This window comes from Ictalurus punctatus, chromosome 28 (genome assembly GCF_001660625.3).
Source record: "Ictalurus punctatus breed USDA103 chromosome 28, Coco_2.0, whole genome shotgun sequence".
In the NCBI taxonomy this organism is placed as follows: domain Eukaryota; kingdom Metazoa; phylum Chordata; class Actinopteri; order Siluriformes; family Ictaluridae; genus Ictalurus; species Ictalurus punctatus.
Genome location: NC_030443.2, coordinates 15,476,952 through 15,504,933, shown reverse-complemented (window position 1 = coordinate 15,504,933; position 27,982 = coordinate 15,476,952). Strand labels below are relative to the sequence as shown.

At 38.4% G+C, this 27,982-nt stretch overlaps 2 protein-coding genes across 6 annotated transcripts; one reads left to right on the top strand and one right to left on the bottom strand.

Annotated features, from left to right (window-relative positions):
• Window positions 1-13: 13 nt before the first annotated feature.
• Window positions 14-19,785, bottom strand: traf2b (Tnf receptor-associated factor 2b). Of its 3 annotated transcripts, none has more exons than XM_017459740.3 (12): window positions 19,648-19,771; window positions 14,769-14,877; window positions 14,405-14,616; window positions 13,376-13,454; window positions 13,077-13,175; window positions 9,278-9,439; window positions 8,860-8,934; window positions 8,472-8,546; window positions 7,245-7,586; window positions 5,225-5,402; window positions 4,438-4,586; window positions 14-2,759 (listed from the first exon to the last, which is right to left on the bottom strand). In XM_017459740.3, exons 3-12 carry the CDS (start codon window positions 14,614-14,616, stop codon window positions 2,541-2,543), a joined length of 1,590 nt encoding a protein of 529 aa, XP_017315229.1. In that variant the 5' UTR covers window positions 14,769-14,877; window positions 19,648-19,771; the 3' UTR covers window positions 14-2,540. The 3 variants fall into 3 exon arrangements, with proteins under 3 accessions (XP_017315229.1, XP_017315230.1, XP_017315231.1); XM_017459741.3 differs by lacking the exon at window positions 19,648-19,771 and adding an exon at window positions 19,507-19,640; XM_017459742.3 differs by lacking the exon at window positions 14,769-14,877 and having other exon boundaries at window positions 19,648-19,785.
• On the top strand, window positions 13,532-27,982 carry coq4 (coenzyme Q4 homolog (S. cerevisiae)). 3 transcript variants are annotated; one of them, XM_017459747.3, is made up of 8 exons: window positions 13,532-13,549; window positions 14,335-14,407; window positions 21,710-21,853; window positions 22,857-22,953; window positions 23,935-24,037; window positions 24,134-24,263; window positions 24,407-24,500; window positions 26,978-27,982. In XM_017459747.3, exons 1-8 carry the CDS (start codon window positions 13,547-13,549, stop codon window positions 27,186-27,188), a joined length of 855 nt encoding a protein of 284 aa, XP_017315236.1. In that variant the 5' UTR covers window positions 13,532-13,546; the 3' UTR covers window positions 27,189-27,982. The 3 variants fall into 3 exon arrangements, with proteins under 3 accessions (XP_017315236.1, XP_017315237.1, XP_017315238.1); XM_017459748.3 differs by lacking the exons at window positions 13,532-13,549; window positions 14,335-14,407 and adding an exon at window positions 19,605-19,744; XM_017459749.3 differs by lacking the exons at window positions 13,532-13,549; window positions 14,335-14,407 and adding an exon at window positions 19,808-19,980.

The following is a 27,982-nucleotide window of genomic DNA, read 5'->3' as shown; positions in this document are numbered from 1 at the left end:
AACAAACGTCAAGTCCGTATCACACCTTCATTTACTTTAATAAATGTCACAGAAACAAGGAACATGTGAATATCTACGTCTAATAATTAATCATTCAACTAGTAAAAGGTGAGTCAGCGGCTTTAGCACATCATACGTCGATCTTTCCTTTTTATTATTACAGTCTTTGATAGGGCAGTGATTAACATTAAATGTGACATGGCATCAAAATTTAACCCCAAAAAAAAAAAAAAAACTACCAATCTAGGGTCACTGAAATGAAATATTATATATTCATTTTTTTTTCCCCCACTTTCCCTGACTTGGATTTTTTTATTTATTTGTTTTTTTTTAACCAGCATCATAACTACCAAACCTTCAAAGCGCAGTAATGGCCTTTGACTCGTATGGGATTTGATTCCCAGTACAAAATCATTTCTGTCTTTCAAACTGTTCACACACACAAAATTCACGACACACATACAAACCACAACTGATATCCATACAAACACACGAATATCACTAACGGGTTTAGCCTTACACAAGGGTGGTGCTGGGGAGTGGACATTTAAGCCACCACCACCCCATTTAATCCTTTGAGTCGTTATTGTTCACATATACAGTAGAGCACTATGAAATTGTTTTCTTCTCATACCCCAGCCTGTCAGAGAATATGCACCTTTAATGTCGTTTCTTTTAAATATACCTGTATACGTCAAACTCGAACTAATGTTATAGGATCATACTACGACAAGAAATCATAAAACATCTAAAAAAAATTAACATCGTGGAAAGCTTCATTTTTCCCGTAATTCAATTCAAAAAGTGGAACTTTCATACATTCTAATTTCATTACACATAAAGTGTAATATTCCAAGCCTTTTTGTTTGTTTTAATCTCGATTACAGCTTACAGGTCATACAAATCAAATCAATCCAGTATCTCAAAATATTATTATAAATTTCTTTATTCTAGCCCCAGTCGCCAAAATAAAAGTGCGACAACGCAACACATTCACAGCTACGAGTATCGTCATTATAATATTAGCCTGTAAATCCAGTAATATAAAATCAATGTGCGCAATATTTCATTCTTTCTTGTGCTCACAATGGGGAAGGAGAGTCCTGAAGTTGACCGTAACGTGCAAGTTCATCTGTAACTAGATGGATGATAAGTAAGATTATGTAAAATACAAAATAATAGCCTTGCTTAAAGGTTATTTTACCCAATAAATATTGCCTACTCAGCAGTTAAATAAGAAGCTGAGTTAATTAAACTACATTATAGTAGCCACTCAACCATTCTGATCATGCTACATGTTCAGTGTACATTCCCACACCCTATGCCATTTTAATGAGAACAAAGGATTAGATGTTAGTATAAATCATCCCAATCATCCAGATTTATTTTCTACAGGTTTGGGAGACATAACAGGTCTGCAACTCACTTAACTGTGCAGTCCTGGAATGCCCAAGCCTGTATTAAATAAAAAGCACTTTTGAATATAAAAAAGTACAATACAAGCATGTTGGTTTGATAGAAAATCTTATCTTCCCCCTTTAAAAAAAAAAAAAAAAAATCTATTTTATTAATTCGTATTTTATTAATTTGTTTTAGGTGTATAAGTATATAGCGTATATAAAAAGCAGTCCTTACAGGTTTTCGCAGAGGTTTTTTTTTTTTTTTTTTCCCCATACGTCACATAACATATATTGGAAGTTATTAGTGGAAGTTATTATAAGAGCAGAAGGGGAACCGCATCTGGAACGAGATGTTCAAAAAGCACATATAGGTGTGATGGTCAGGTGTTCAAATACTTTTGGCTTGGCCATATAGTGTATATGACAGTGATGTTCGTCAGTAAATGAGACCTTTTAAGTGCACTGATGTTCGACGCACGCGAATCTTCTGAACGTGACGACGTCACATGATGCGTATTTGCCCAGATCGGCGGAAAATCTGCTGTAAATGTGAAAAATCGACAGCTCCTCGGAATATTAGAGAGTTTGCTCGATTTTGTGTTCATTTCTGTGATCTTGTAATGACTGGAAAAGTCAGGAATCGACGGGAATATGTTGAGCGAAACCTGTACAGCGTATGTTGTAAATAATAACTACAAAACTAAAGTATATGTTGTTTTATTTCACACTGCAGATCTGTGATTTTTCTACAGTGCTATTTTATATATAGTTATATAATCTATTAATAATAGTTTGCTGTATTAACGTATTTTAAATTATATATAATATATATTAATTATTTTTATATATATAAAAAAAAAAAATCACATATGCATATGACCAATTACTTCAAATCGCCTTTCACAGACAGACCTAGTAATTGTCATTAAATAAAATAATTATTAATACAGCTATCTTCTTGTGATTTATGCTATTGATGTTCTCATATAGATTGATTAGTGCTCATATAGATAGACTAGATAATCTAGATATATAAGATAAGCTCGGAGAAAGAGCCCAAGACTCAAAGCAGGACCTGGTTATTATACCGGTCTACTATAATCACAAAGCTGTAGCTTGGCTTATATATTTTATGCGTGTTTAAAGCCCAGTGAGATCTACGATCGCTTTAATAAAAATTGTATCATCTCTGACGTAGGAGCTCTTTCCTGCCAGCTTGGCCAGGGGGCAGAAGAGTGGGCAGCCGCTGGCGATGTTCATCTCACTGATGGGTCTTTGGAAAGACGTGGAGCTGATGTCAGGTCTAAAAGCGTCGATGATGTGCTCCCGGTTATTCTGGTCCAAAAGCATCAGAGTGACCTGAGAGAAAGAAGAGGAAAAAGAAAAAAAAAGTTCATTACCTGCTCAAAATGGTGGAATATGTAGAAGTTGCCTTAAATAGCAAGGTTTACATTTTGTAAAAATCTCAAGATATATACATATTTTTTTCTTTCATGCAAGCCAGGGCCACCAGAGCAACGAGGGCGAGCTGGCTTTTGACCGGGTGCTTTACAAATTATTGGGGTGGTGACCCAACACTTCAGGCAATGACAGACGGGTCAGACGCTTGAAAAACCCAATGAAAACCTCCAGTTCAGCTGTGGGTGAGGTGGGGAGGCATTCCTCCTAAAGGGGATCTCCTTCGAGCGATACAGAGTTAACCCCACGTTAGCGAGTGCTGACTCGTGTCATATGCACATATTCTGTATTCTGCATGGATTACAGGAACATTCTTCAAATGACCGTCTTTAAATAAAGTAAGTAAGGCTTGGTTGGAAACAATGTTTAGCGAAACAGACAGTTACTACGGTGACAGACAGCCTACTGCGGAACGTGAACATCTTTTAAACATATTTTCGAAGGACACTGACACTGGAGACTCCTTCCATCAATGCTACATAAAAGTCTGCTCACAGAAAAACGTCCCCATATCAACTATTTTTAATTACATGTTTTTGCTTTGTTAAACAGCAACATTTTTTTTTAAATCCATTTATTATTAGCCTTAGATTATGCGCAGCTTCCGTCATACAAGTCCCTATGAATGAGTTTTGAAACAATAATAAATCTGCAGTTCCAAAACTTCAGATGAATCACAATGTACACTTCTGGAAACATGTCTGAATAGTAAATGATTTATAAAATGTTTTTTGTTTTTTTTTTTTAAACTACAACACAACCCATACACCTTTACGTAATTACAGTGAGGGAAAAAAGTATTTGATCCCCTGCTGATTTTGTACGTTTGCCCACGGACAAAGAAATGATCAGTGTATAATTTTAATGGTAGATTTATTTGAACAGTGAGAGACAGAATAACAACAAAAAAATCCAGAAAAACGCATGTCAAAAATGTTATAAATTGATTTGCATTTTAATGAGGGAAATAAGTATTTGACCCCTCTCAATCAGAAAGATTTCTGGCTCCCAGGTGTCTTTTATACAGGTAACGAGCTGAGATCAGGAGCACACTGTTAAAGGGAGTGCTCCTAATATCAGTTTGTTACCTGTATAAAAGACACTTGTCCACAGAAGCAAATCAATCAATCAGATTCCAAACTCTCCACCATGGCCAAGACCAAAGAGCTCTCACTGTACATACAAGTGTGTGCATGCTATAAGAACTCCATTTGACTCTTTTAACCATGGCTGGGAATGTTCTTATTCCCTCAGCTTTAATAAAATAAAAATGAAATTAATTTCTAAACTAGCAAGTTCATAAGCCAATTATATGGGCGACTACGTTACTCCCGTAGTTTTGGGAATTCAAAGTTGCTTTAACAACATAATGACAGTAATTACTCACTATATGTGCTGATGATTCAGTTAATAACTCATTTCATCGTGTACTTAAATTATAATTGAGTGAGAATGGAGTAAGTGCAGATGGTGTCTGCTCTGAGTGAAGGACGGTGACGAGGGAGACGATTTCGGGTGAACGTGAAAGAAAGATGCGAGCGGTCAGAATGCAGGTGAAAGGCAAAGAACACACGCTCACCTTCTGGCTGAAGGGCCACTTGAGTAGAGCGTCATATTTCCCTCTCATCACCACAAAGAACAGGGAGAGGTGAGTGCCTCTGCCCGAACCGTCGCCGTTCAGGTACAGCCTCAAACACATCTTATAGCCGTACTTACTGGAGTAGAACGCTGGAACGCACACAGACACAGAGAGAAATTGTAAATGATTAAAAAGATATCAAGCTCGTCTGATTACACAGCTGGAAACAGGTGTGACTCGTACTGTTTGGAATGAAAACCTGCACCCACGCCGGCCCTTTGCGGACAAGTCTGGTCACCCCCGATCTAGATCGATGTGGTTTAAAGGGCGATTTAAATCTGCTGGAAGCAAATTCCTCTGTGCATTTAAGTAAACTGGCTTTTTTTGGCATGGAAATTTTATTCACAAATCAGTCGGCGCCCAAAACAAAGCCTAAATGCTGCCACTGAAATCGGACCGGGTTTTCCATTACGGTTCATATTTTGGGGGCTTGGACTTCAAGAAGTTCAATCGAATCTTTTCCAGGCAGTTTCAAATAAATAACTGTAGAAGCAGCACAGCAAAAGGTCTACTTCAGGCCAAGACATGATGGGGTCATTTGATGACAAAACACTGGCATTTTGAAAGAGAAAGTGCTATGTTGGGAATGCCGAGTAATTTACCTTGCAGTTAAAACGAAAGTAAAAGTAACATCTAGACAAAAAATTTTTATTTTAAGATTCGGAGGGGACAATGACAAAAACCCCAACAACCTAGTGTGGTTAATTCAATAAAACGATGCAAGTACCTGGTGAGAACATGGCAGGCGCTCGACCAGCCAGCGCATCTTGCCTGCGGCGTGAGAAGTCCGAAATTTTCCAAATGAACACTCCGTCGTAAGTGCAAAACTGCAGCTCTCGTAAATTCTGTTCCGATTCGGCCAGTTGTAGATCTCGCATGTTTAACGTCCGCTCCAACATGCGCACCTGCACACCATTACACACACAAAAAAAAAATATATATATATAAAATCACTATAATACATTATAATCTTAGACAAAAGGCTTCCCTAAAGGGTTTTTAGCTTCCTTTAAAAATAAATAAATAAATTCCTACTTGGACCCTTGGAACCTGTCCATCATTTTGCATGATTCTTTGCAAAATTGCTTAAATCATCTATAAATGAATCGATAGGTAATATAAGTAAGACATATGGATTTACACAACGTTGTTCTGTAATACATAAAGTAAACTGGGTAATATGTTCAAGCCTTTCCGCACCAGGTTTAAGGCTTTACAGGGTTTATTAGTTTTTTTTGGATCCTGGTGTACACTTTATAAACTGTTTAGAATAGTGTAGATCAGTGTTTCCCAACCTTTTTCCAGACACGGCACCCTTTGGAAATTAAAAAAAAAATAAAAAAAATCTGTTGCACCCTACACAAAGACTAATACTAGAGAGCGTTAAGCCCGGTTTATATTCGACGCGTCCGCAATAGCGCGAGGGAGCACGCGGCAAAAACGACGTCAACGCGGAGTGGTCGGTCGAGCGTGATGAGTGCGTGATGAGTGCGTCATTCCACGTGGTGTTTTTTGTAACTTGCTGCATATATGATTCTTTGCTCTTTTTTCATACTGTGGGTTTTTAGGGAAGTGTACCGAAGAAAAAAAAACAAAAACATCGTCAACAACAAACACTACAATCAGCAACCCTACACGAGACGCCTTGTTTGTAAGCGCCGCTATGGTTGTTCCGACAAACTACTTCCTCTCTCAGCTACTTCCTGTTGGTTTATAGGACGATTACTCAGAGTCGCCCCCTTTCGTTTCAAAGAATATTACAACCGTGAGCGTGTCAAGTATAAACGCCTCATCCGTTTGGGGAGGTGTGCACGCAGTCAGTGGAGGCTCGTGCTGCAGAGCCAGGCGGAAGTATAAACACGGCTCTAACTACATGAGGATGAAGTTGATGGTCCAGAAGCATCTGGAGCGTTTCTTTTAAGAAATCTGTCCATATACTTTTGTACGACACACGCATCGTCACACGCTAATGATTAGAATAAAACCCATGCATACGTTACGCATACTGATGTTGACGTGCTGCTGACAGGTCAGTGAGAGGGGGGTCGAGGGGGAGGGAATTATTTATTTATTATGCTTGTGTGTATTTCTGTGTCAACTTCAATCATATACTGATCATATATATTAAAATGTTTTATACACATTTTAGCATTTTAGAAATGTTTGAAGGATTTTTACACGTCACCCCGGCTGGGAAACACTGGTGTAGATAATATTCCTTTGCAGAGAACATGGAACACAGCAACAATAACAAAAAAATAGAAACACCTGTTAAGGATGAAGAAGATGGGGTGGAAGAAATGTTTGGCAGAGACAGCACTGGCTCTTCTGCCGATCATGAAAGCGCCTCGCATCAACATGCCGGATTTCTAAGAATGTCACGACGTGTCGGAAACTAAACTCCACCCAAAAAGGATCTACGCTTAGACCGAAAGCCAAACGCTAGAGCTGTTGATGGCGCTGAAAAGGGCCTACTGGTGTTTCGATTTTTTTTATTACCTGCCCGCTGTTGCTATCTAAAAGTGTAGTGAAGCATTTCAACCAATTCTTAGTTTTCATTAAATGTCGTCTCGAGCGTTACCTATAGAAAGACCCGTCAGGAGCGGCCAAAAGACACGAGGAACACGAGGGAAAAATCATCTCAGCTGCACGAAAAGAAAAGTCAAACTTAACGAGCCGGCTTAGCAAAACCGTCTTAGATTTGTCTGCTGTGTACGGCCCTTTCTGCCCTCGTGGAAAGTCTGTACCTTGTTGGATAAGTTTTCGATCTTCTCCTGGTCGAGCCGGTGCTGGCGTCCGAGAGCTTCGAGCGTGAGAGCCGTGCGCTCCACCTCTCTGTTCAGCACACACACAATGTTCTCCAGCGCAGTCATTTTCTGCTGCATTCCGGGGGCTCCAGCGGCGGCCTGGGCGCCGCCGGGAAGAGCGGCGTCTTCGGGGCCACGATACAGGCCGAAACCAGAGTCCTCCTGCCATTCTCCTGCGGCCGCATCAGAGCGCACGCGCACCGACGAGAGCACGGCCAGCATGAGACGTAAGTGCTCCATCACGCTGTTCTGTTCATGCTCCTGCTGTTTTCCATTGTCCACCTGCAGTGTTAAAACAGTGTTTCGATGAAGTGCGGGTAATTTTATTTACCTCGTTAATGATTTTCAAGTCTTGAACTCGAGCTGCACTTATGGTACAGTCTTGTTGCTGTTCTTATGCATTTCTAAGGTCTCAAGTTGTGCATTTGTGAAGGACAACGTTAACATATGAACACACATCATCCTCCTCCTCATGTTTTGCAGGATCTATATTCTGCATAACTTCACCATCGTTAATTTCAAATTGATTAGATCACCAAAGTTTTTTTTCATTAAATACATTAAAATAGGGGTGCTATCCTTTCAATGAGCACAAGTTCGGGTTTCACAGAAATGAGAAGAAGGAAAAAAAAAAGGAAGTAGGAGATGCGGATTCTCGAGATCAACACGTACAGCATGTGCTTCTTGTTTCCTGCTCGCTATTTACTGAGATGTACGGAGATGACTGTTTCCCCCGTCGTTTTGGGGAAACCGTCATCTCCGTACATCTCAGTAAATACATAGGAAATTATTCAAAACATGCGTCAGTCTTAATATATTTTAAACATGGCATGTGTTAATGAAAGATTAGGCGGGGGACTTTTCCAGCTCAGTTTAGGAAGTGGGTGAGTGTAATAATTTACACCTCTAAATTTAACTATGCACTCTGGTTATGATTAATGTGCTAAGTATTAAAATACTACTAGTACTTTCCAGAGCACGCTTAACATTCAGACGCTTTTAACCCACACAAAATTAGATAAGAATGACATGAATACACGCTAGTTGGCAGAGTGCTTTGACTACGAGATGAACATCAGAGGTTTTATCAGACTGTTTAATCAGACTCTGGCATGAACTTTCTGTCGCTTGAAAATTTCCATAGACTGCATGAATGTGCATACATACCACGACTCTGCAGCCAATTTCACTGAACTGGCAGGCCGACTTGGACTTTGCACATGATTTGCTATGCTCTTGAAACTGTAATGAAAGAAAAATATATACATGTACAGGAGGTCTTAAACAACAACAACAATAAAAACCTACACTACAAAAGGGTGTGGAAAGATTATGGATGCAGGTGAAGTGTTAATTATACCAGTGTATCACGTAACAAAGCATGCTCGGTTTATGAAATTTGATTAGAATACAGCTCTGAACATTTTGTTCCTACACACGTGGTTATCTTAAGCAGACAATGTGGTGGGAACATGTGACAGTTTCAAAAGTGCAGCAAAAAAAAAAAAAAAAAAAAAAACCCAGAACAAAACTGATGGTTGAAAGTAATACTAACCTTTTCTCTAGGGATCTTCTTTTTACCACAGTCTTTGCACTGCATTGGGAATTTTTGGCAGATTTCATCATGCGCCTGAAACAGATACCATTAAGTTACCACATACATGTGAACCAAAGAACTCTTGCATCATTTTTTCTTGAGAAACCCTTTGACCAACTCGTACTCGGAAAACACGCTGATGATAAGCTTTACTGCACTACCAAGAATTTTACAAGAGCTCTAGCAGATAAAGAGTTAAATGTTGTAATAGGGTCATGCTTTCTGTGAGATACTGACATTAATGGATCATTTATAATGGAAGGAATCTCCAGTGTTGGCACTTTGTCACCACAGGACAGCGTTCGGGTTTTTATATTGAATTCGAATTAACAAACGTATGCATCATTTCGGACTTCCTTTGAAGTGCGCTGCTCACCTTAATATCTTTGAAGCTGAAGGAGACTTTGCAGTATTTGCAGTTAAGGGTTCTGGCTTCACACTCTCTCTCGTTGTGGCGGTCTTTCTCGCTGAGAAGGATGAGGAGTTGACACGCTTCACACGTTACACGCTCAAATTCACAACGGCCTTCGTGTTGCCCCTGAGGAAGGGCGACAAGAAGAATAGTGGAGATTACTATTTATTGATATCTGTTTGCGGGAATTTCAGGCTTGGCAAAGTTTAGCATCAGGACTGAAAAAGGTTGAATAAGGTGCAACTTTTGAACTTAAACACGGTTAAGTGCTCTTTATAGAAACTCTGTTACAGAAAGACCATTGTGCATGAAAATCCCAGGAGATCAGCCGTTTCTGAAATACTCAAACCAGTCCAACTGGAACAACAAGAAGAACCATGCTACGGTTAAAGTCACAGAGATCACATTTCCCTCCCCCATTCTGAGGTCTTATGTCAACATTACCTGAAGCTCTTGACCTGTATCTGCATGATTTTATCACAGGTCTGCATAATGCATTCTAAGAGGAAGTGCTATCTGCCCTCTTCCACATACATGTACTCACAGATGCCTGCGATTTTACAGTCTTGGACTCGATGCCATGAATGGCTTTACTTCCGCAGAGGAATTGCAGTAGACGCGTGTTTTGAGGACTTCATTCCGTATTAAAAACAATTCTAAAAGAAACCGAACATGGCCTCAATACTGTCTCTCTTCCCACTCACTTGTCTGCTGCCTGAATAAAATGCATGATAGGACAAGCCCACATCACGTAAACACATAAATACAAACATTTTAACTAAATATTTCATAGGCTCCTACACCATCACAATATGGCCCTTATCAAAGTCACTCAGATCCTTACGTGTGCCCATTTTCCCTGCTTCCAACACATCAACTTTCAGAACGGAATGTTCACTTGCTGCGCAATATATCCCACCCCTTGACAGGTGCCATTGTCACGAGATAATCAAATGTTGTTCACGTCACCGGTCAGTGGTTTTAATGTTATGGCTGATCGGAGTACATAAATTACTGATATCATGACAAATCTCAAAATGACAAATATCAAAATGACACTTTTCTGAATTTACTGTTTGCACGCTGATATTCTTTTTATAACTTAGGGGTTTTATGTTCATCACTATCACCTTTCTACACACACACACACCAGCAAACCTCTAAGATCACAAGCTTTTAATGGTCCACTGACTTGTTTATATGAAGATTATGTTGTTTTCACAGAAAAGTTCCAACTTGAAATTCCCCACCTACAAGTGGTTTCAAAAAATAAATAAATAAAACCACCAAAGACACCCCTTCAACTTGCAGTTTCAACTCGTTATTGTTCTCTGTTGTATGCATGTTTGGAGTTCATCGAACATGCCGAGGTGTGGAATGACGTTATTACAACTTACCGCTTACAAGGTACAACGGATGCAGCCTTAATTACACATGATCTCCAGGATGCATGCAGTAATGAGTCCAAACCCCAGAAAAACTAGCGTGGAAAACTGAGTAATGGTGCTCTTCATGGGCCTAACACTATGCAGTATAGAAAAAATAAATAAGTACATCAAGAATCAACCTAGACTGCTGGTCATCCGATTGGTTGCTTTACTTCAGGAATTCATGCACACAATGGTCTCCAAATCTACCCTTGCATCATTGTGGGAACCTGCCCTGAACAAGCTCTCCAGAGCCAAAAGTAGCACGTAAACATGTTATTAGCTGACAAAGCGTGTAGCAGGGGTTAGCGAGAGAGAACATTTTGTGTATACGGCAAAACACGTCTCATGACCGACATTCGGAAGTCTGCAATCTGAAAGTGCTTCAGTTTCTCAGCTGTCTGCACTTTTCAAGTTTTATAAGTCAGCAGTTTCAACCCCTTTGCTGGGAATTCAGTAATCCTGTACTTTTTAAGAAATGGAATGACACAGGAATATTGTTTAAACTTATGCTGTTTAGTCATTTTTGACCTCCGCGAGTGTCGAACTAATAAACTTTAAAGTTTAATGAACTACTAAAGTTTGGCTTGCAGGCTACTCCTTAGAGCAACTGCCAAAAAACCACAAAAACAACCAAAAAAACAGGAAGGGCAGCATCCAGATGAAAGTTCGTTGTGTTTGACGTTAAAATTTAAAGCGATGCAAATCTTTTTAAAAAAGTACTTGAATCAACAAAAGTTCTTGAACTCAATTTAAAACCGCTGAAACAGGACAAGAGAGATGATGGGAGCACAGAACAATTGAATGTGCTTCCTCTTTCAAAGTGTTTCATACGGGTGTGTGTATGTAATAAAGGTTAATGTTTTGCAAGAACTCTGTTGAAAGTGCAATCTGCAATTTCACCGTATACATGCTGGGTCATGCTCACCTATAAGCATGAAAAGACAAGGAAAAAGAATTTCCCTACTCAAAAGCTCATATACACGTTAGACCCATATAACTAAGTCTGACTGAGCCCACACAGTGAACTGGCACAGAGGGCTTAGCTAGCTTATCAACTTTATTCGTGGTCAACACGGCTGTAGGAAAGTACAAAGCCTTTTTTTCTTAACCTTTGAGGTCAGTGAAAATATTCCTCCTCATCAGTTAATTACTGACTAATAAAGATTTACACAGTACATACAGTGGGGGAAATAAGTATTGGACGAGTCAATGTTGAAAATATATTTACTGAAAACAATGAGTCTATTCATGTGAAATTTTTCCCCGGCTTTGGTAATAACTCAAGAAATCCACACATTAAAGTCCGTAAATAAAGTTGTGTGTAATAAAGCAGAATGACACAGGAAAAAAAAAAAAGTATTGAACATGCTGAAATTTATTTAATACTTCATGGGGAAGCCTTTGGTTTGTAATGACAGCTTCAAGGCGCTTCCTGTATGAACTGTATACAACTATATTTATGGACTGTAATGTTGTGAATTCTTTAGATTTCCAGCTTTCTTGAGTTAATACTGATGTCTGGTGAAAATTTCATGTGAATCGAATCATTGGAAATATATTTACTGAAACAAAATGTTGACTTGTTCAATACTTATTTCCCCCCAGTGTATGTATCTGGTCAATATGTAAAGCAGGAGGGGGCATTTTAAATTCAGAAAAGGAAATGATTAATTTATCACTACCTGAGTCATTTACCACTACCCAAAATAGTCATTCGATTAAACCTGTTAGTCACTGAACACACTGAACCACATCATAGCTCGTGGAATTGCTTTGGCGTCTTTATTTGTATGAAGTCAGCATGATTAATCTTAAGCAAGCAGATACAAAGTCATTCATATTTCCTCTTTATGGGCAAGAGACACGCACGCACACGCACGCACGCACGCACGCACACGCACGCACGCACGCACACGCACACCCTTGTCCTGGTTTTGTCTTGTAATTTACTCTCATTAACTCTCTCTTGTAATTTAACTTGACCGACTTCTTTTAGCTTTATCCACAAGAACACTAAATCTAGTCATGAATCTAGACCATCAAGAATGTGAGGGTATGAGTGTGTGTGTGTGAGTGTGTGTGTGCGTAGAAGGTACTTTCCAACCCTGTTGTCAAAGCAAAGAGTTCGGTACTTTCCACCCTCCCCCAAAGGCTTAAATTACGCCTCACATCCTCCATGTGTTTTTATAAACACAAAACCAAAACCTTTAGAGGTTGACTGACAAACCACTTTCAATCCTATACTTATATCTTTCCTTTGCATTCACAAACCTTTAAACAAGGACGAGAGAAATATTTGTAAAAAAATTACATTTAAAAATATTTATATCTACCTCATAATCTTTCAATGTTCCTGACCAGGTGCAGCCATCGTTCGGGCATTTCGCAGGCAGACCATCGATTTCTCTTCGCGCCGCATTGTCTGGAAAAGCCTACAGGGGAAAAACAAACTGATAGGACTTCCTGACACTTGATAAAAGTCTCCTTTCCCATTACCATTTTTTTGTGTGCGTGTGCATTTCCTGCTTCATTCATTTCATTGACGCATTCACAGGCAGGGAATTTCATGGGATTATACGCGAACAGAAAGCTTTTCATTCAAACACAAAGACTCGTTCAGAGATTCACTTACCACAGCAAAGTCGAGTATCGAGTGCTCTTCTTCAAATATTCCCTCGTCACGGCAGGCTTCACAAGGGATGGGCCCGGAGCTGCAAGCGATAAAAGACAAGCATTTAAACTGCTCTGAACGATGCAACGTCTGCCATGGAAGAGAATCTGATCACAACCGTTCAGGTCTTAAATGGTAACAAATACAAAATTAATACAGTTAAAAACGCTATCAAATTTAAGGCTGTGTTTTTGTGTCGTCACGCACATGCAGATTTTGCCATTGTGTTGCTAAATTAGTTGGGCGAAACTGTTTTTGTTCACGCCCAGTATTACGGTCAGAAACAATAGCAGTTACTCAGTAGTACTGCATGCAGCGGTGTTCTCAACACACACACGAACATATTGAGACAATACAGTCATTTGAAGGATTTCGAAGGATACCTTCTAATAAAAACGACGACGCTACTGAATTACTTTCGCGGAAGTTCGAGGATCAATTTAACCCCACCCCTTTTTATATTCGCACCTCACTTAGTCAGATTACTGCTTGTGCCGACGGTCCTGAAAGTTCCAAAAAGATATAACCTTAAGTTTTATATTTCTACTTGCACCACGATCACAAAAACAGTAACCTCTAATAGGAACCGGTCTAATCAAACTATTTCAACTTTAGTATTTAAAATGATCACACCCTGCAGAAAAGCAGAAGCTAACATCATTTTACAGAAATAGAAGTTAAAGCTGGCCCCGAAACATCCCATTTTTCGACAGATGCTTTCATGCCCAGTTTCGGTTGTACTCGGTTCAACCATTTACAACAACCATAAGAAAACAGAAGCAACAAATCTAACAGTTATGTTTCGTTTCTCAGTCAATTGTAATGGGAAGTGTCCAAAGTTACAGTTCATCAAAGAACAATAGAGAGTCATGACATGTTCAGTTACAACCCAAGGATGAGGAGATTTTTTTCCCCCCAAGCAGGTGGAGGAAAAGTGGATGGGAAATGGAGGGGGAAAGTCCAAAAGGAGGCCAGGAGCTCCTCGGGTACCTGGTGAGTTGTTTAAAACAGTACACGCAGAAGCGATGTCCGCACTGCGCCTGGAAAGGCTTCCTCAGAACTTCTTTACACTTCTGGCACTGATATTTATGTTCCATGGACACGGACAGGACCTGCCGGGATATTCCTGGTAAAGTGGAGTCCATCGACGAGGGCAAAGATGGACGTGCCATTCCCTTCCATTTATCCTCAATGCTGATCATCTTTGAGAAAGAGAAAACCGGAACAATACAAATGAGTGATTTCCTTGCTTACTTCCGCATACAAAATTAACAAATAGGAGAATTGCCCTTAATAAGGAAAAAAACCCCCCTCTCAAATCTCAGAAAAAGCCAAATAATTAGAAGTAAAGTGCCTTTAAAGATGCCCAATAGAGTTTTTTTCCCCTCAGTGGTGGTGCTATTGTAAAAACTCAAGCGGTCGCTGGAAACATGAACGTGCACTCATCGAGTTCCCTTGATGACCTGGAAGTACACAAGGAAACAAATTTTTATAGATAGTTCGCCCCTCTAACTAGCTAGTGTGAAAATGAGCTAGCTTGTAAGCTAGCAAAAGATGGAGCAGATGACGACATTAAAATTAAAAACACAGCAAATCAAATGTAACCTTCCCCCCACCCCCAAATGTCTATATGTTTTATTGCTTCTGTAAATATTTAGAAACACATCAGATTACAATGCCTTCTGGGAAAAGTCATACCCCCAGGCCTCCATGGCTTTTCTAACAAAAACTTGTGTGTTCTGGTAAGGGTTTAGATAACCGTATTTTCATTGGGATTTCCCCCCAAAGGGAAAACGGCCAGGTGAGGTCGACATTAGAACGTAAAACAACATTAGATACCAGACAAACATCTGCTAAAATTGAGGCCATCCTACGCCAAGGTAGCAGACGAGGAAATGTTTTTAGGGTGAGAAATGATAAGGAAACACCTGGTCTTTCGCTTGCACTTCTGCTATCAGGGAAATGAAAAGCCAAGGTTATTGTAGGAGAAGTGGTACGTAAAGTAAGGAACATCACAAGGTGTGCTATTACATGAAAATAATTAACAAAAGGGTGGTGGGAAGGATGCATGCTGTCCTGATGCATTTGATTAATTCATTTTATATCACAGCAATTTGATAATAATAAATTTTAAACACTTCTGGGAAGAATGACACGTTGTATGTTTTTCATGTCCATTTATTGTTAGGGAACTTCCATGAAACTAGTTGGTTACTGTTATCAATTCTTTTACAACAGCTATAAACTTTCTCTTCAAGCTCAAATAAATGAATGAATAAACAAACAGCCTGTTAGAGAAATCACAAAGCGGTTCGTCCGTAGACCTTACAGAGAAGTAAAAACGAAAGGAATCATTTTACTTTTAAAAAGTACCGACACTGGAGACTCCTTCTGAAAATGCCATATGATCATAATTTTTTCTTTGTTAAATAAATGGCACGTTGATCGTTTTCTCCAGCCATCCAGCTCTCCGCTTTCATACAACAGCTACCAACCGGGGAGGTGAAAGGCTAACACGTGCTTCCTACGAAACATGTGAAGCCAGCCAATCGCTTCTTTTCATACTGCTGCTCGTGCCGTGTCACAGAGCAGAGTAACACCGTTGGAGAAATGCTGTATCTGCCCTCTTCTGCATACACGATCTGACAGATGCCTGCGATTGGCTAGTGTCGCTGTGACTGATAGGAGAGAGAGTATACCATCCCTCCCTCCCAGATCTCTTGGGGTCCCAGCCATGGATGGCTGCTAACATATTTTTTTTAGCCTTATGTTATGCAGAGAAACGTGTACAATTTGTTACTATAGAAACAATAACAGATTAGAACAAGTGCATTAACATACATCCTCTTTCTCAGGCACCGTAGATCACAGTGGTGCGGGGCTGGTGTAATGTGAAACCTACTGATGAACTCTAACTATTATAATGTGATAGTGTAACCTTATAACGTACAATGCGTGTTGGCTCATTATATTTTAACTCCGAGTTGCACAGAATGGGACCTTTGGTGTTGAAACAATGCAATGGCATTAGATGGATAATTAACAGACTGCTGATTCCCATGATTCGAATCGCACATTCCAACTATGATGCATATTTCATTTGTATTTGTATGTTCATTTCACAGTGGATTTTAAATAATTTACATATATGACGTAGGTCTTGAGGTATTGGCTATGCAAACAACCCTAAATTTCCCTAACCTCTCTGCATACTATAGAACAGGGGTGTCCAATCTTATCCAGAAAGATCTGGTGTGGGTGCAGGTTTTCATTCCAACCAATCAGGAACCACACCTGATTCCACCTGTTTAATCAGTTGATCTTGGCTTTCAATAGACTCCGGTGTGGCTTCTGCATGGTTGGAATGAAAACCTCCACGCACATCAGCCCTTTCCGGATAAGATTGCACACTTCTGCTCTAGAAGAATCCCTCCTAATCTCTAAGCATTACTAAGATGTTCCTGTGTGAATAAATTGTGTGGTGTCTGCATTTTTAGTCATATTGGAAGTTATTAGGTCTACGGTTTTTCTTACTGTGGTTTTGTTAAGCTTGTAAACCTGTGACATTCAAGTGCAATGTGTGTGAAGATGGAGAACGAATCTGTCGCGTCTGAGTAATGATAAACCCAATGGGGTTTAGGAGTTTCAGGTTTATTGTACTATAGCGACAGGACTTAACATACATGAATGTATATATAATTTTTTTGTAGTGACCACCCATTGTTCTCCGGACCTCCCGCAATCCTTTGCAAGCATTTGACATACAAGCCCCTGATTACAATGACACTACCTCCACCATGCTTGAATGATGAGATTTGGTAGAGGTTAATCTTGGTTGCAAAACTTTTGTGGCTCATCTCTGCATTTCTTTTTGCAAATTTCAATCTGGCCTTCTGATTATACTGCTCATGAGTGGTTTGCATCTTGTTGTATGGCCTCTATATTTCTGCACATGAAGTTTTGTTCAAACTGTGGATTGTGATATTTTCACCCCTGCCTTGTGAAGGTTGTTGGCGATATCATGAACTCTTGGGTTTTTTCCTCACAGCTCTCACAATGTTTCAGTCATCAACTGCTGTAGTTTTCCTTGGTTTTACCTGTTCCACGTTTGGTTGTTAGTACACTAGTGGTTTCTTTCTTTTTCAGGACATCCCAAATTGTTGTATTGGCTATGCCCAATGCTTGTGCAGTGGCTCGGACCGATTTTCTCTCTTTTGTCAGCATCATAATGGCTGGCTTTTCTCCCATAGACAGCTTTCTGGTCTTCATGTTGGTTTATCCTTTTTAACAAATGCAGTCTTTTCAGGCAAAACCTAAGGCTCAAACCAAGAGTAGACCAACATACCTAAGCAATTATTTTACATTTGCCTTGTTAGCATTTAAAGAATGACTCAGCATCACACCCTTATTTGAAGGTGTAAGGTGAGAATGTAAAAGTAAACCACAATGATGAGAACACAGTCCCTTTGTTCTTGCTCTGAAAAGTGTTGCGGTAGCTGGGTAGCTTAACAAAGCATAGCTACTTTTTAAAGTCAATCTATTTCAGTGTTAGCAATAAATATTATTAAATACATAATAAATAAATAACAGTTTTAGCAATAAATATTTTTATCCAACACATTATGAAGCTGCTTGCCTGTTGATTTGAAACCCGTCAAATGAAGCGGTCAACTATCTGCTAACAAGTCCAAATGTTTTATGTGACGAAACTGCTGGCCTGCTTCTTTTCCCTAGCTATTATCCGTAATTATACCACAGGACTGTTGAATGGTCGATTTTCGGTAACATAAGCTGCATTTTGAGAGACACTGTAGAAGGAACAACCTTTTTTTTTTTTTTTTTTAAAGCTGCTATAATGTAAGTGTTAACAGGAACCAACATGTTTTGCCCAACATCAAACATAACTATAAACTGATCAAACATATGACTGCTGGTAAACTGCTGTGATATGAGAGTAATAAAGCACATTGGGACATACTATTATTGGAAAGGATCGATATCACACCACCTAGTCATTGATTAATTTCCTAGAAAATCACGCACTGCCATGTATCTTACATAGCAAAAGAGGTGATGAACTCTTGATGTAGGTTAGTTTAGCTACTTTTTCCAGGTCACTTAGTGAAGCTGGCTTGTGGTGTAACTCCAGGAAACAAAAACTAAACGTTCCAGTGTAATCTAGACTGATCATCAGTTAGCAGTTAGACTTGTAAGACCTGTTTAATTGGTTTCCACAGAGACATGTAGTCAAATCAAGTACATTTATCACGACAACAGCAGTTGATCCAACCACAGCAGCTGTACAAACATTCAAATTCATCACATTATAACAAAAGAATAAAAATAACTGCTTTTTTTTGTACAAAATGTACAGCATGTTCTAATGTACTGGGGCATAGTTAAGTGTTTTATAATGACATTTAGAGGAGAAAATGTTCCTGAAGGACTGCTACTACTTATAAAAAAGAAATCAAGCTGGATTTTAGGCCAGAGAGATTCAGAGAAATATAAAAGCACAACATGGTCTGAAAATGTTTCTCTAAGTGTCATTTATTAGACAGGTAACGGGATTAAAAGATTGCTTAGTAAACAACAGTCAGAAAATGATCAATCCAAACAGTATTATCATTATTATGCAGTCTAAAGTGTCCAGTTTAGAGGGAATTAAAAGTGTAGGCCGTGCTCGAGTTGCTGCAAGCTGCAGTGTCACCCTGACACAAACATATCATTACAACCACAAAAAGGTCTCGAAATAATATTCGCGAAAACATTTTCCTGCCTATAAAAACACAACAAATGCACAAACGACTAATGGAGACAGACATAAACACGGCTAGGTGAGAAACTGCCTCTTTATATCCGCTTTAAAAAATGAACCAGTGTTGTTGTTGTTAGCCAATAAACTTAAAACCTCCTTACAGAAAGCACAAAATGCTAAAAATAATCCCATCCCATCATTAAGTATGTTCTACAGCAAACGATACGACACTACAATGTGAAAAAACCCCACACCAGAACTGCTGTAAAATTAGTAAAAAAAAAACTAAAATACAACAACAAAGCGTTGTAAGGCAAGCTAGTGAGCTAATAACCTTGCAGAGCCGCGCGCGAGGAACATTGCGTGATAGCCATGTTAGCAACAACAAAATTTGCTCAGAAACTCTGGACTGGACATGTTCACAGACAGTGGTGGTTAAAAAAAATCTGCTAAGAAGCTCTTCTGAAAGACTCACCCAGTTCTGCAAGCAATCCTCAGCGAAACAGACTTTATATGAGTCAAGATGTGCTCAGTTTTAAACATGCCCCGCTGTAGATGGGCGTTGTGTAGAGGTAAGGTGTATAAATACACAGCCTTTCATTTGCTTCGCGGTATTGGCATGTAAACATAAGTAATGGTTCGGTTTTCCATACTGATTTCAGAACACGAATGTATATATATTTCTTATACGAGACTGGTTTAATAAATCCGTGGAGTAATATCTAGCTCTAACAATGCCACACGACATGAGGCGAGTTTTACTCGAGGTGTGTTTAGCTAATGCTACACAAATACGTCGTTTTTGTAGGTGGGGAATTAAATAATCTCTATAATTTATATTCTGATGTTTTTTATTTTTTAATACATTATGTCTCCTCAGTCAAATAATCTTTTTTTTTTTTTTAATATAAAATGTGTTTTAATGTCTACTTAAGCTTCATATACACGAAGGTGTAGCTATATACGCCGTTAAAACTCTTGAAATGGTCAATGTCTTACTTTCAGAACATGTTTCTTTAAACATTTGTGGTATATATTTTAATACCAGTAGGTAATGTTTTTAATCATTTAAAACCGAGTAAACACTGTTTAAAGGATGTTTTACAGTATTTTTTTGCGAACACTGTAGATGGGATTATATAGGGATAATGTTGAAATTATCTAGGAGTTCTAACGTTATTAAAAGATGTATGGTGCAAAAAATAAATAAATAAATAAATAATACACGCATACATTTAATCGTTTATAAGTCATTAATGCATATATGATTGTAGAACGATGCTTCAAAAGGTTTGTGTACATTAAAGTATCTTAAAAATAAGCTGTAGTACATTGCAGTGTTTTATGATGTGTATTGCTTTAGAATGTTTCAGGTAGGTTGTGTGTGAGCACTTATTTGTGGTTGTTGAATAAAATAAGAATAATAAAAAAAATAAATAATAATACAGAATAGTGCAATGTACATAAATGTACAAATTAAGCACCAAATAAATTTACTATATACAGAATAATTGACAAAAAGAAGGATAAAATGTGTAAAATTACAGGATAAAAGTGAATTTACTAATAAAGGTAAGAAATAATAATAATAATAATAATAATAAAGTAGAGTGATCACAACAATTACATGAAACAGAAGAGTGACACAGATTACTCTGTCCCTAATATCGTAGGAGACTGGCACGTATTGTGCTGCTATTACACAGCAGTCTTTATATTCTCCTAGTAGAATATAAGTTCAGTTGTGTTTTGGTTAAAATGTAGGCGTGACCTTTCTTCCTGTGGGAGCCGTGTTTTCCTGTGTCTGCCTGTTTCTATAGCTGGGGAGTGTCTACTGAGTCTGTATCTTGTCAAGGTCCTTCTCATTTTATTATTTTTTAAATCTAACTGTGAACAGATGTTGTACATCTGCCATGTTGTACTGTCTTTTCAGGACCAAATAGCATTGCATTTTACTCTGTTGTTGTGTTTGGGTTTCCCAATTGTTGATGATGTTTTGTTTCATTTGTTTTGTGATTTGGTCTAATTTGACGTGTTTGACTGGGTTGTGTCAGTGTGGTGGGCATTAGTAGGTGATTGTGATCCTTCAGGGCAAGAGCTTCGGACCAGCTGAGAGAGAGGGCTGTTTGCTTTGATCAGCTCTTGGTGTTGCAGGGCTTTGTAATGATATCATTGGGGGTCACTGAGTTTTAGGTGTTCCCAGAATTTGATTGCCTGTTTCTGTATTTTCAGCTAAATTCTAACAGTAATCTCTAAACGGCATTGTCTTTTGATGGCATAAAACGCCCTGCAGGCTTTTTCTCTTAGTTCATTCACTGCAGAATTGAAGTTGCCTGTGGAACACATTTTTTTAACCTCACACTTGAATGGGTTCAAATTAACCGCCAGACTCGAATGACTAATCTTGCACACAATCTTGTAATTGGTTTCCTTACTTCCTGTCAAAAAATTTTTTGACCAAAAATGGGTATCATCAGTAGGTATTCAGTCAGCTCTGAGCCTAGTTTGGTTTTTGACATGTTCTCTCCTTGTTGCAGTGTTGATCAGGAAGCAGCACACATTCACGGATTCGGTGCTCTATGGCCAATTATATCCCAGTCATATTCGGACGAACCCCGTTCAGAAAGCCCTGCTGGCTGTGGGGTCAGGAGTCGCTGCTCTGCAGAATCCCTATAGACATGGTGAGGCTCCAAATCAGTGACGGTTTTAGACATTTCATTTAAACAGCTGGCGTTTTAATAACTAATTTTTTTTAAATAAATCTAATGCGGCTTGTGGGTGGAAGCACAAATGAACTCCCATGGATGAACTAACTCTGGTATGAAAGTTTCAATTCAACCCCAAGACAACAGCAAGGCACCTGGTGAAAGATTTGGAGGCATTAGGTAGCAAAGTACTTACATCCGCCATTAAGAGAGTCCTACGTCAGGAATAGTCCAAGACCGGCGTAAAAAAATCCACACTGAAGTTTGCAGGTGATCACAATCACCATGTCAAAGAGCTAGTCCTTTGGAGGAGTGTTCTCTGGCCTCTCTGTTGGGCCACAATGATCATTAATGATGTATAAACAAGAAAAGGTGAGGGTTTTATCCCAAGGAAGTACACCATGTAAACTGTAAAGCATGGGGGTGGCAGCATCATGTTATGAGGTGCTTTTGCTTGAAAAGGAATTGGTGCACTTTAGAAAATAGATGTCATCATGAAGAAAGAGGATTTGAAATTACAGCCATGGAAAAATTTTTGGACTGAACTAAGAAGATGTGTCTGAGCAAAGCCCACAAACCTGACTGAGTTCTGCATGGAAGAATGGGCAAAAATTCCAGCAAAGTATTGTGAGAAGCTTTTGGAAGTATTTGATTCAAATTGAGCAAATAAAAGGAACTGTTTTAGTCATTTCAAAATGAAGCCTCTAATATGGATATGTGGATAAGTGAAATACAGTATGATTTTAAAAAATGTTGACACTGTAATGGTAACTTTATGACAGAAGGAGGTTAGGGTAATTGGGGGTAATTACTGTATGGACCTTTCTTTTTTTGCCATCTGGTAGCCATTTAACCAAAAAAAAACAACAACAATAGACTTGAAAGTGACATTAAATGTTCTTTTGAATCACGTTTTATGTAAATAATGGAACTTTCTCATCATGCCACGTAGCTGATAGACTTTATATTATTCACACAGACATGGTTGCCGTGCTGGGGGAGACTACAGGGCACCTTGCCTTGTTAAAACTAAAGCACAGAATGAGCAATGACCCTGAAGGTTACACCGTTCTCACGTAGGAAAACTTTTTGCCTTCTCTTTCACTGATATTCTGTATCTTTTTCAGTTAACCGTGGCCATCATTCATCAAGCTGGATACGAACAGTTTTCTGTGTAAATTGTTCCTATGAGCATTTACAGAAAAAATAATTGTATTCATGAAAATCCCACAAATTCTGAAAGACTAACTAATGTAAACCTTGTTACTAAACATATATATAAACTATTTATTTATATATAATATAGATTACTCTATCAAGTTCAAATCACTTATTTATTTCAAATACAGAAACATTAAATCGTTTCACACAAGTCTAACTGTCAATTTTACTAATGTTAATTCAGTTAAGATGAAATGTCGGTGTAATCTGTGCAGATGGTGGCCATAAGCCAGGGCGGTGCAAATTACTGGAAGATTTAGCACAATGAAGCCTTTAGGAGGCAACGGATATTTACAGACATGGTATGATTTTCTTTTTTCTTTCAGAACGTAAAAGCTGGCTTATAAATCACTTATATTGTGCTGGTTGGACGACACCGAATAATTTCTCTAAATATTTTGGTCTTTTAAGGCGCTGTGACTCTGCAGCATATGCTGCTAAATATAATATTTTTTTTAGTCTCGTAGATGTAAAAGTACTTCAACCTCTGCTTTAGGGAAATTCTTCTCCTTTTTTGGCTATTTAGCACTTTCTACTCTGAATTTGATGTTTTATGGAGTTTTGTGGGCGTCGCCAAAAGCAAAGGGATTGGTGGTAACTTAGACATATATCAACTTACACACACAAATGTGAAGAAAAACAGTGTTTGTGAAACCCCAAACATTTTTATTTAAAAAAATTAATAAAATTTTTATATACAAACATTTACACACAACTTTACTCAAAGTTTGATGAATGAGGCCCAGAATCTCTAATTCTCATATCCACACATATAGCCATTCAAATTGGAATTAGTTCATTATTTATTATTGTATCATTGGTTACAATGTCCTCAGAGAGCGTCCGAGGATACGCCTGTCCACGCTGGACCTTTCCCAGATGTCAACACTTCCGGAAGGCTCCTTAGGGAGGGAATATCTGCGTTTTCTGGAAGACAATGTAAATGACCTAATGTTAAGACATTGACTTTTTTTTTTTTTATGTATTTTGGATGCATTTCGGGATCCTGAAATATATTTCTTGCTTCTTTTACAGAAAGTGACACCAGACACACGTGCAGACGTTAAATTCGTTGACGACGAAGAGCTAGCGTATGTCATGCAGCGCTATAGAGAAGTGCATGATTTAATACATACAATACTAGGAATGCCTACTAATATGCTTGGTGAGTTAGCCGGTCTTTTAGATGGTTCTTGTAATTGTTTATTGTTTAATATTAATATTATAAGACTCTCGAGTAATTAACTACTGTGCTTTTTAAATCTACATCGATTATTCTTAAAGCCTAATAGGAGTCCTCTGTTGTAGGAGAAGTTGCTGTTAAATGGTTTGAGGCTGCTCAGACAGGTCTGCCCATGTGCATTATGGGAGCGGTCCTTGGTCCACTCCGGCTATCAAAGAGGTGAGATTCCCCTATATCAATTTACTCAATATGAAAAGCACAAAAATTTAACAGTACATAAAATTGTAAACACCAAAAAGTCCCTGTAATCTTGAGGTCATGTGAGATGGCGGAAGCAGGCGGGGTTTCCAGATTGTAACAGTTAATATCGGAGAGCACAAAACGAGAGCAAATGATTCATCTTTTTTTTGTTATTAATGAGAAATTAATAATAAAAAAAAGTATTTATTAATTATCAACATGTCAAACATTTTAATGGTTTATAATTTGATTTAATGTTGTGGAACGTCCAGAAACTGTCCTGCAGAGTTTACCTCTAGTCTCAAACTCACTCATTACAGCAGAATGGTACTATAGAGGACTTATTTATGTGAAAATGTCCGGTGCATGTCTGGTCCCCCACCAGAGATATTCAACCTGAAAGTGAGGGGAATTTTAAAAAATTGCACTTTCTCACCCCCATGAACCAAAGAGAAGTCTCAAAACTGAAATGTTCTTCATTTACATTATACTTGCCTGGATACCCCCTAAAAAATTACGCCTTGAGACTCGATCCTTTCCCATTATAATTTGAAACTAAAAGTGGAACGATGAGCAATCTTGAATCTTAAATTTGGACTTAAGTTCTAAGTCTAAGGAACACGAATGTGCAAAATGTTCTTGTACCTTGTAACATGCTCTAGAGATCAGCCTGAGTCATCCTGAGCTGAGATGTTGAGGTTTCCCTAAACAACTGTATAACCAAAATTTGTTGTGTGCCATGACACAAAGATGGCTGTTGTAGTTAAACGTAGTAAAACTTTTTTTTTAAATGGTGGTTTTGCAATACAAATACAATGAGGTATTCTGTCTTTTTTTTTTTTTCTAAATTAAAAAACGGTCAAGAAAGCAACTTTGCACTTACTGGACCACTTGAGATGGAATGACCCAGAGTTGAATAACTGAATTTAGGAATTGAAGTTTCAATCAGCATTTATAGAGAAAGGATAGGAGGAACGGTTGCACTGATTTAAAGATAAAGAAATTACTTAATTGAGATTTACTGTAAATCACCAGCAGGGAAGTATGTCCTTGCATTGTTGTCTGGCTGTGCTTCCTCTGGAATTTTCAATGTAGGTTTTTATATATATATCACAACCACATTAGTCATTGTTTCGTTAGTCATTACAATAGACTTTACCCTGTGATATTTTTGGTTTTGCGTAAACAACATTGTTCACACTTTCACCTGAGAAACATTTTGTGCAACTATTCTGGAACACATTTGTATCTACAAAGACCATATATTTTGAACTGTATACTATTTATACCTGTGATGTCGAATTCTCTATTCTGATTGATCAGAAGATTTGTTTTCTATAACAGCAGCTCTGACAATAATGCCATAATTCAAATCACAGGTTTATATTTACGTGCTCGTTCTAATGGGTTATCATTCCTATACTAACAGCTCGCACACAGGGACCGGTGTGGCAGAAGTTCCACAATCATCTCAGGCTAATAATAAACAGATTTTTAAAAACGTGTTGTTATTGAACAAAGAAACTAGTATTGTTGTTGATATGGTGAAGTTTTCTGTAAGATTTAACAATTATGGAATGATTTTTATCATATTATTAACTTAAAGAGGAAAAAAAGATAGGCTGGTGAGGGAAAAGCTGTCTATAGCTGCTCTAATATCAGTGATATGAGAGATCTATTAGTTCCTATTAAGTTCCTCAACAATAAATTTCACTATAAACTGAAAGAGTACAATGTGTAATTTATAAATAAATTTGAAACATTTTAATTGTTGCCAAATTGCTGGACTATAAGGGGAATAAACACATCATGAAACACTGTTATTAGGAAATAATTAACTTCCGGGTGATAACATCATTACACCACCCCACCTTTGAATATTTTTTTCTATAGCAACACATCTCTTTGTGTTGTACTTGTTACCTAGTCTAGTAATCTAGAATATTACTATGTAGAACCTACTTTTAGGGTTCACACATAAGATTGTTCAATTGAAACACTTAAAATGCATAGGATGTAAATCAAACTCGAGTACTACATGAGTATTTGGTTTAAGAGAGCTAATGTTTGTTTAGTCTGCTGCTGACATAGCACTAACTTCTGAGGCCGAGTGCGGGATACGCATGGGGCACAAGGCGGGGTACACCCTGGACAGGGTGCCAATCCATTGCAGGGCACAATCACATACACATACACACACCCATTCACAAATTACGGACACTTTGGACATGCCAATCAGCCTACCATGCATGTTTTTGGACTGGGGGACTTTGGACTTTCCAGAGGGAACCCCAGCGTGCAAACTCCGCCCACACAGGGCGTGGCGGGAATCGAGCCCCCAACCCTGGAAGTGTGAGGTGAACATGCTGAACACCGTGTGTCCATCGTGTATATGTGTAGATAAATAAATTGACATTAACCTTAATCCAGACATTTTTGTTTTGTCCCTGCTTCAGACGTATGCAGAAGCTGGCGATGTCTCTCGGGCCGTGGGCTTTGCGGAGCGGCAGTCGCGCACGCTGCATTTTGAGTATTTTCTACGAGCGCCGCTGGGACCAGAACCTGGAGGAGCTCCGAGAAGAGCTGAACATCGAGCCTCCACCTCTCATCGTGCCTACAAAGAGCAAGCCTGAGAATCCTTGCAGACTTTCATACTTGCCCTTTTAATGGCGGAAAGATTACTGTCTGAAGAGAGGATATCCGTGTAGCAACTTGAATGTGTGAACTTTGTAATTATATTATCTAACTATCTAACTTTTGATGATCATTCATTCTGAGAAGTGGGATTAAAGTTATTGGATTAAATCTTGGGTCTAATAATGCAACAATTTTGTGTACAAAAGGGGACAAAATATTCTAATGTTGTCCTTTCACAGACCTTTCAGGTGCAAGAGGGAAAATGAGAACCTGTGGTTGGCTAAGCAGCATATTTGTGTCATAGCCTGTAAATAGGGTCTGTGGCTGTGTGATGGATTCCACATACTGTATTGCCTCATTGTTGGAAAGTTGGATAAAAGTCCATAAGAGCAGTTTTATCTTGAGATTTTTCAATATGTAGATTTACAGTTGTGTCATATATTTACACATTTCCTGTTGATACACACCATGTGTACTCTTCTGTGTGGAATGTTCTAGGCATTTCCTGCTTCCATGTATAATTATACAGTCATGCTTTCACATGATCAACAGTCACGCTCAGAAAATGTTGACTATCCTTGTGAACTAGTTTTCTCAAGACACATGTTGAAATACTTGAATAAAACACAGTCAATAGAGATTTTATTTTGCAGGGACAAACAACCATTTAATCATGGTGGAGTCAGCAGTATTGTCAACTATGCATCAGGTCCTAGATTGACAACGTGGGACAAACGTGACAAAATTTATAATCAATTGTTCTTGGATATTTTCGTAGAATTTTACAGAGTATTTTTGGACAATAAATACAATTTAAATGCTTA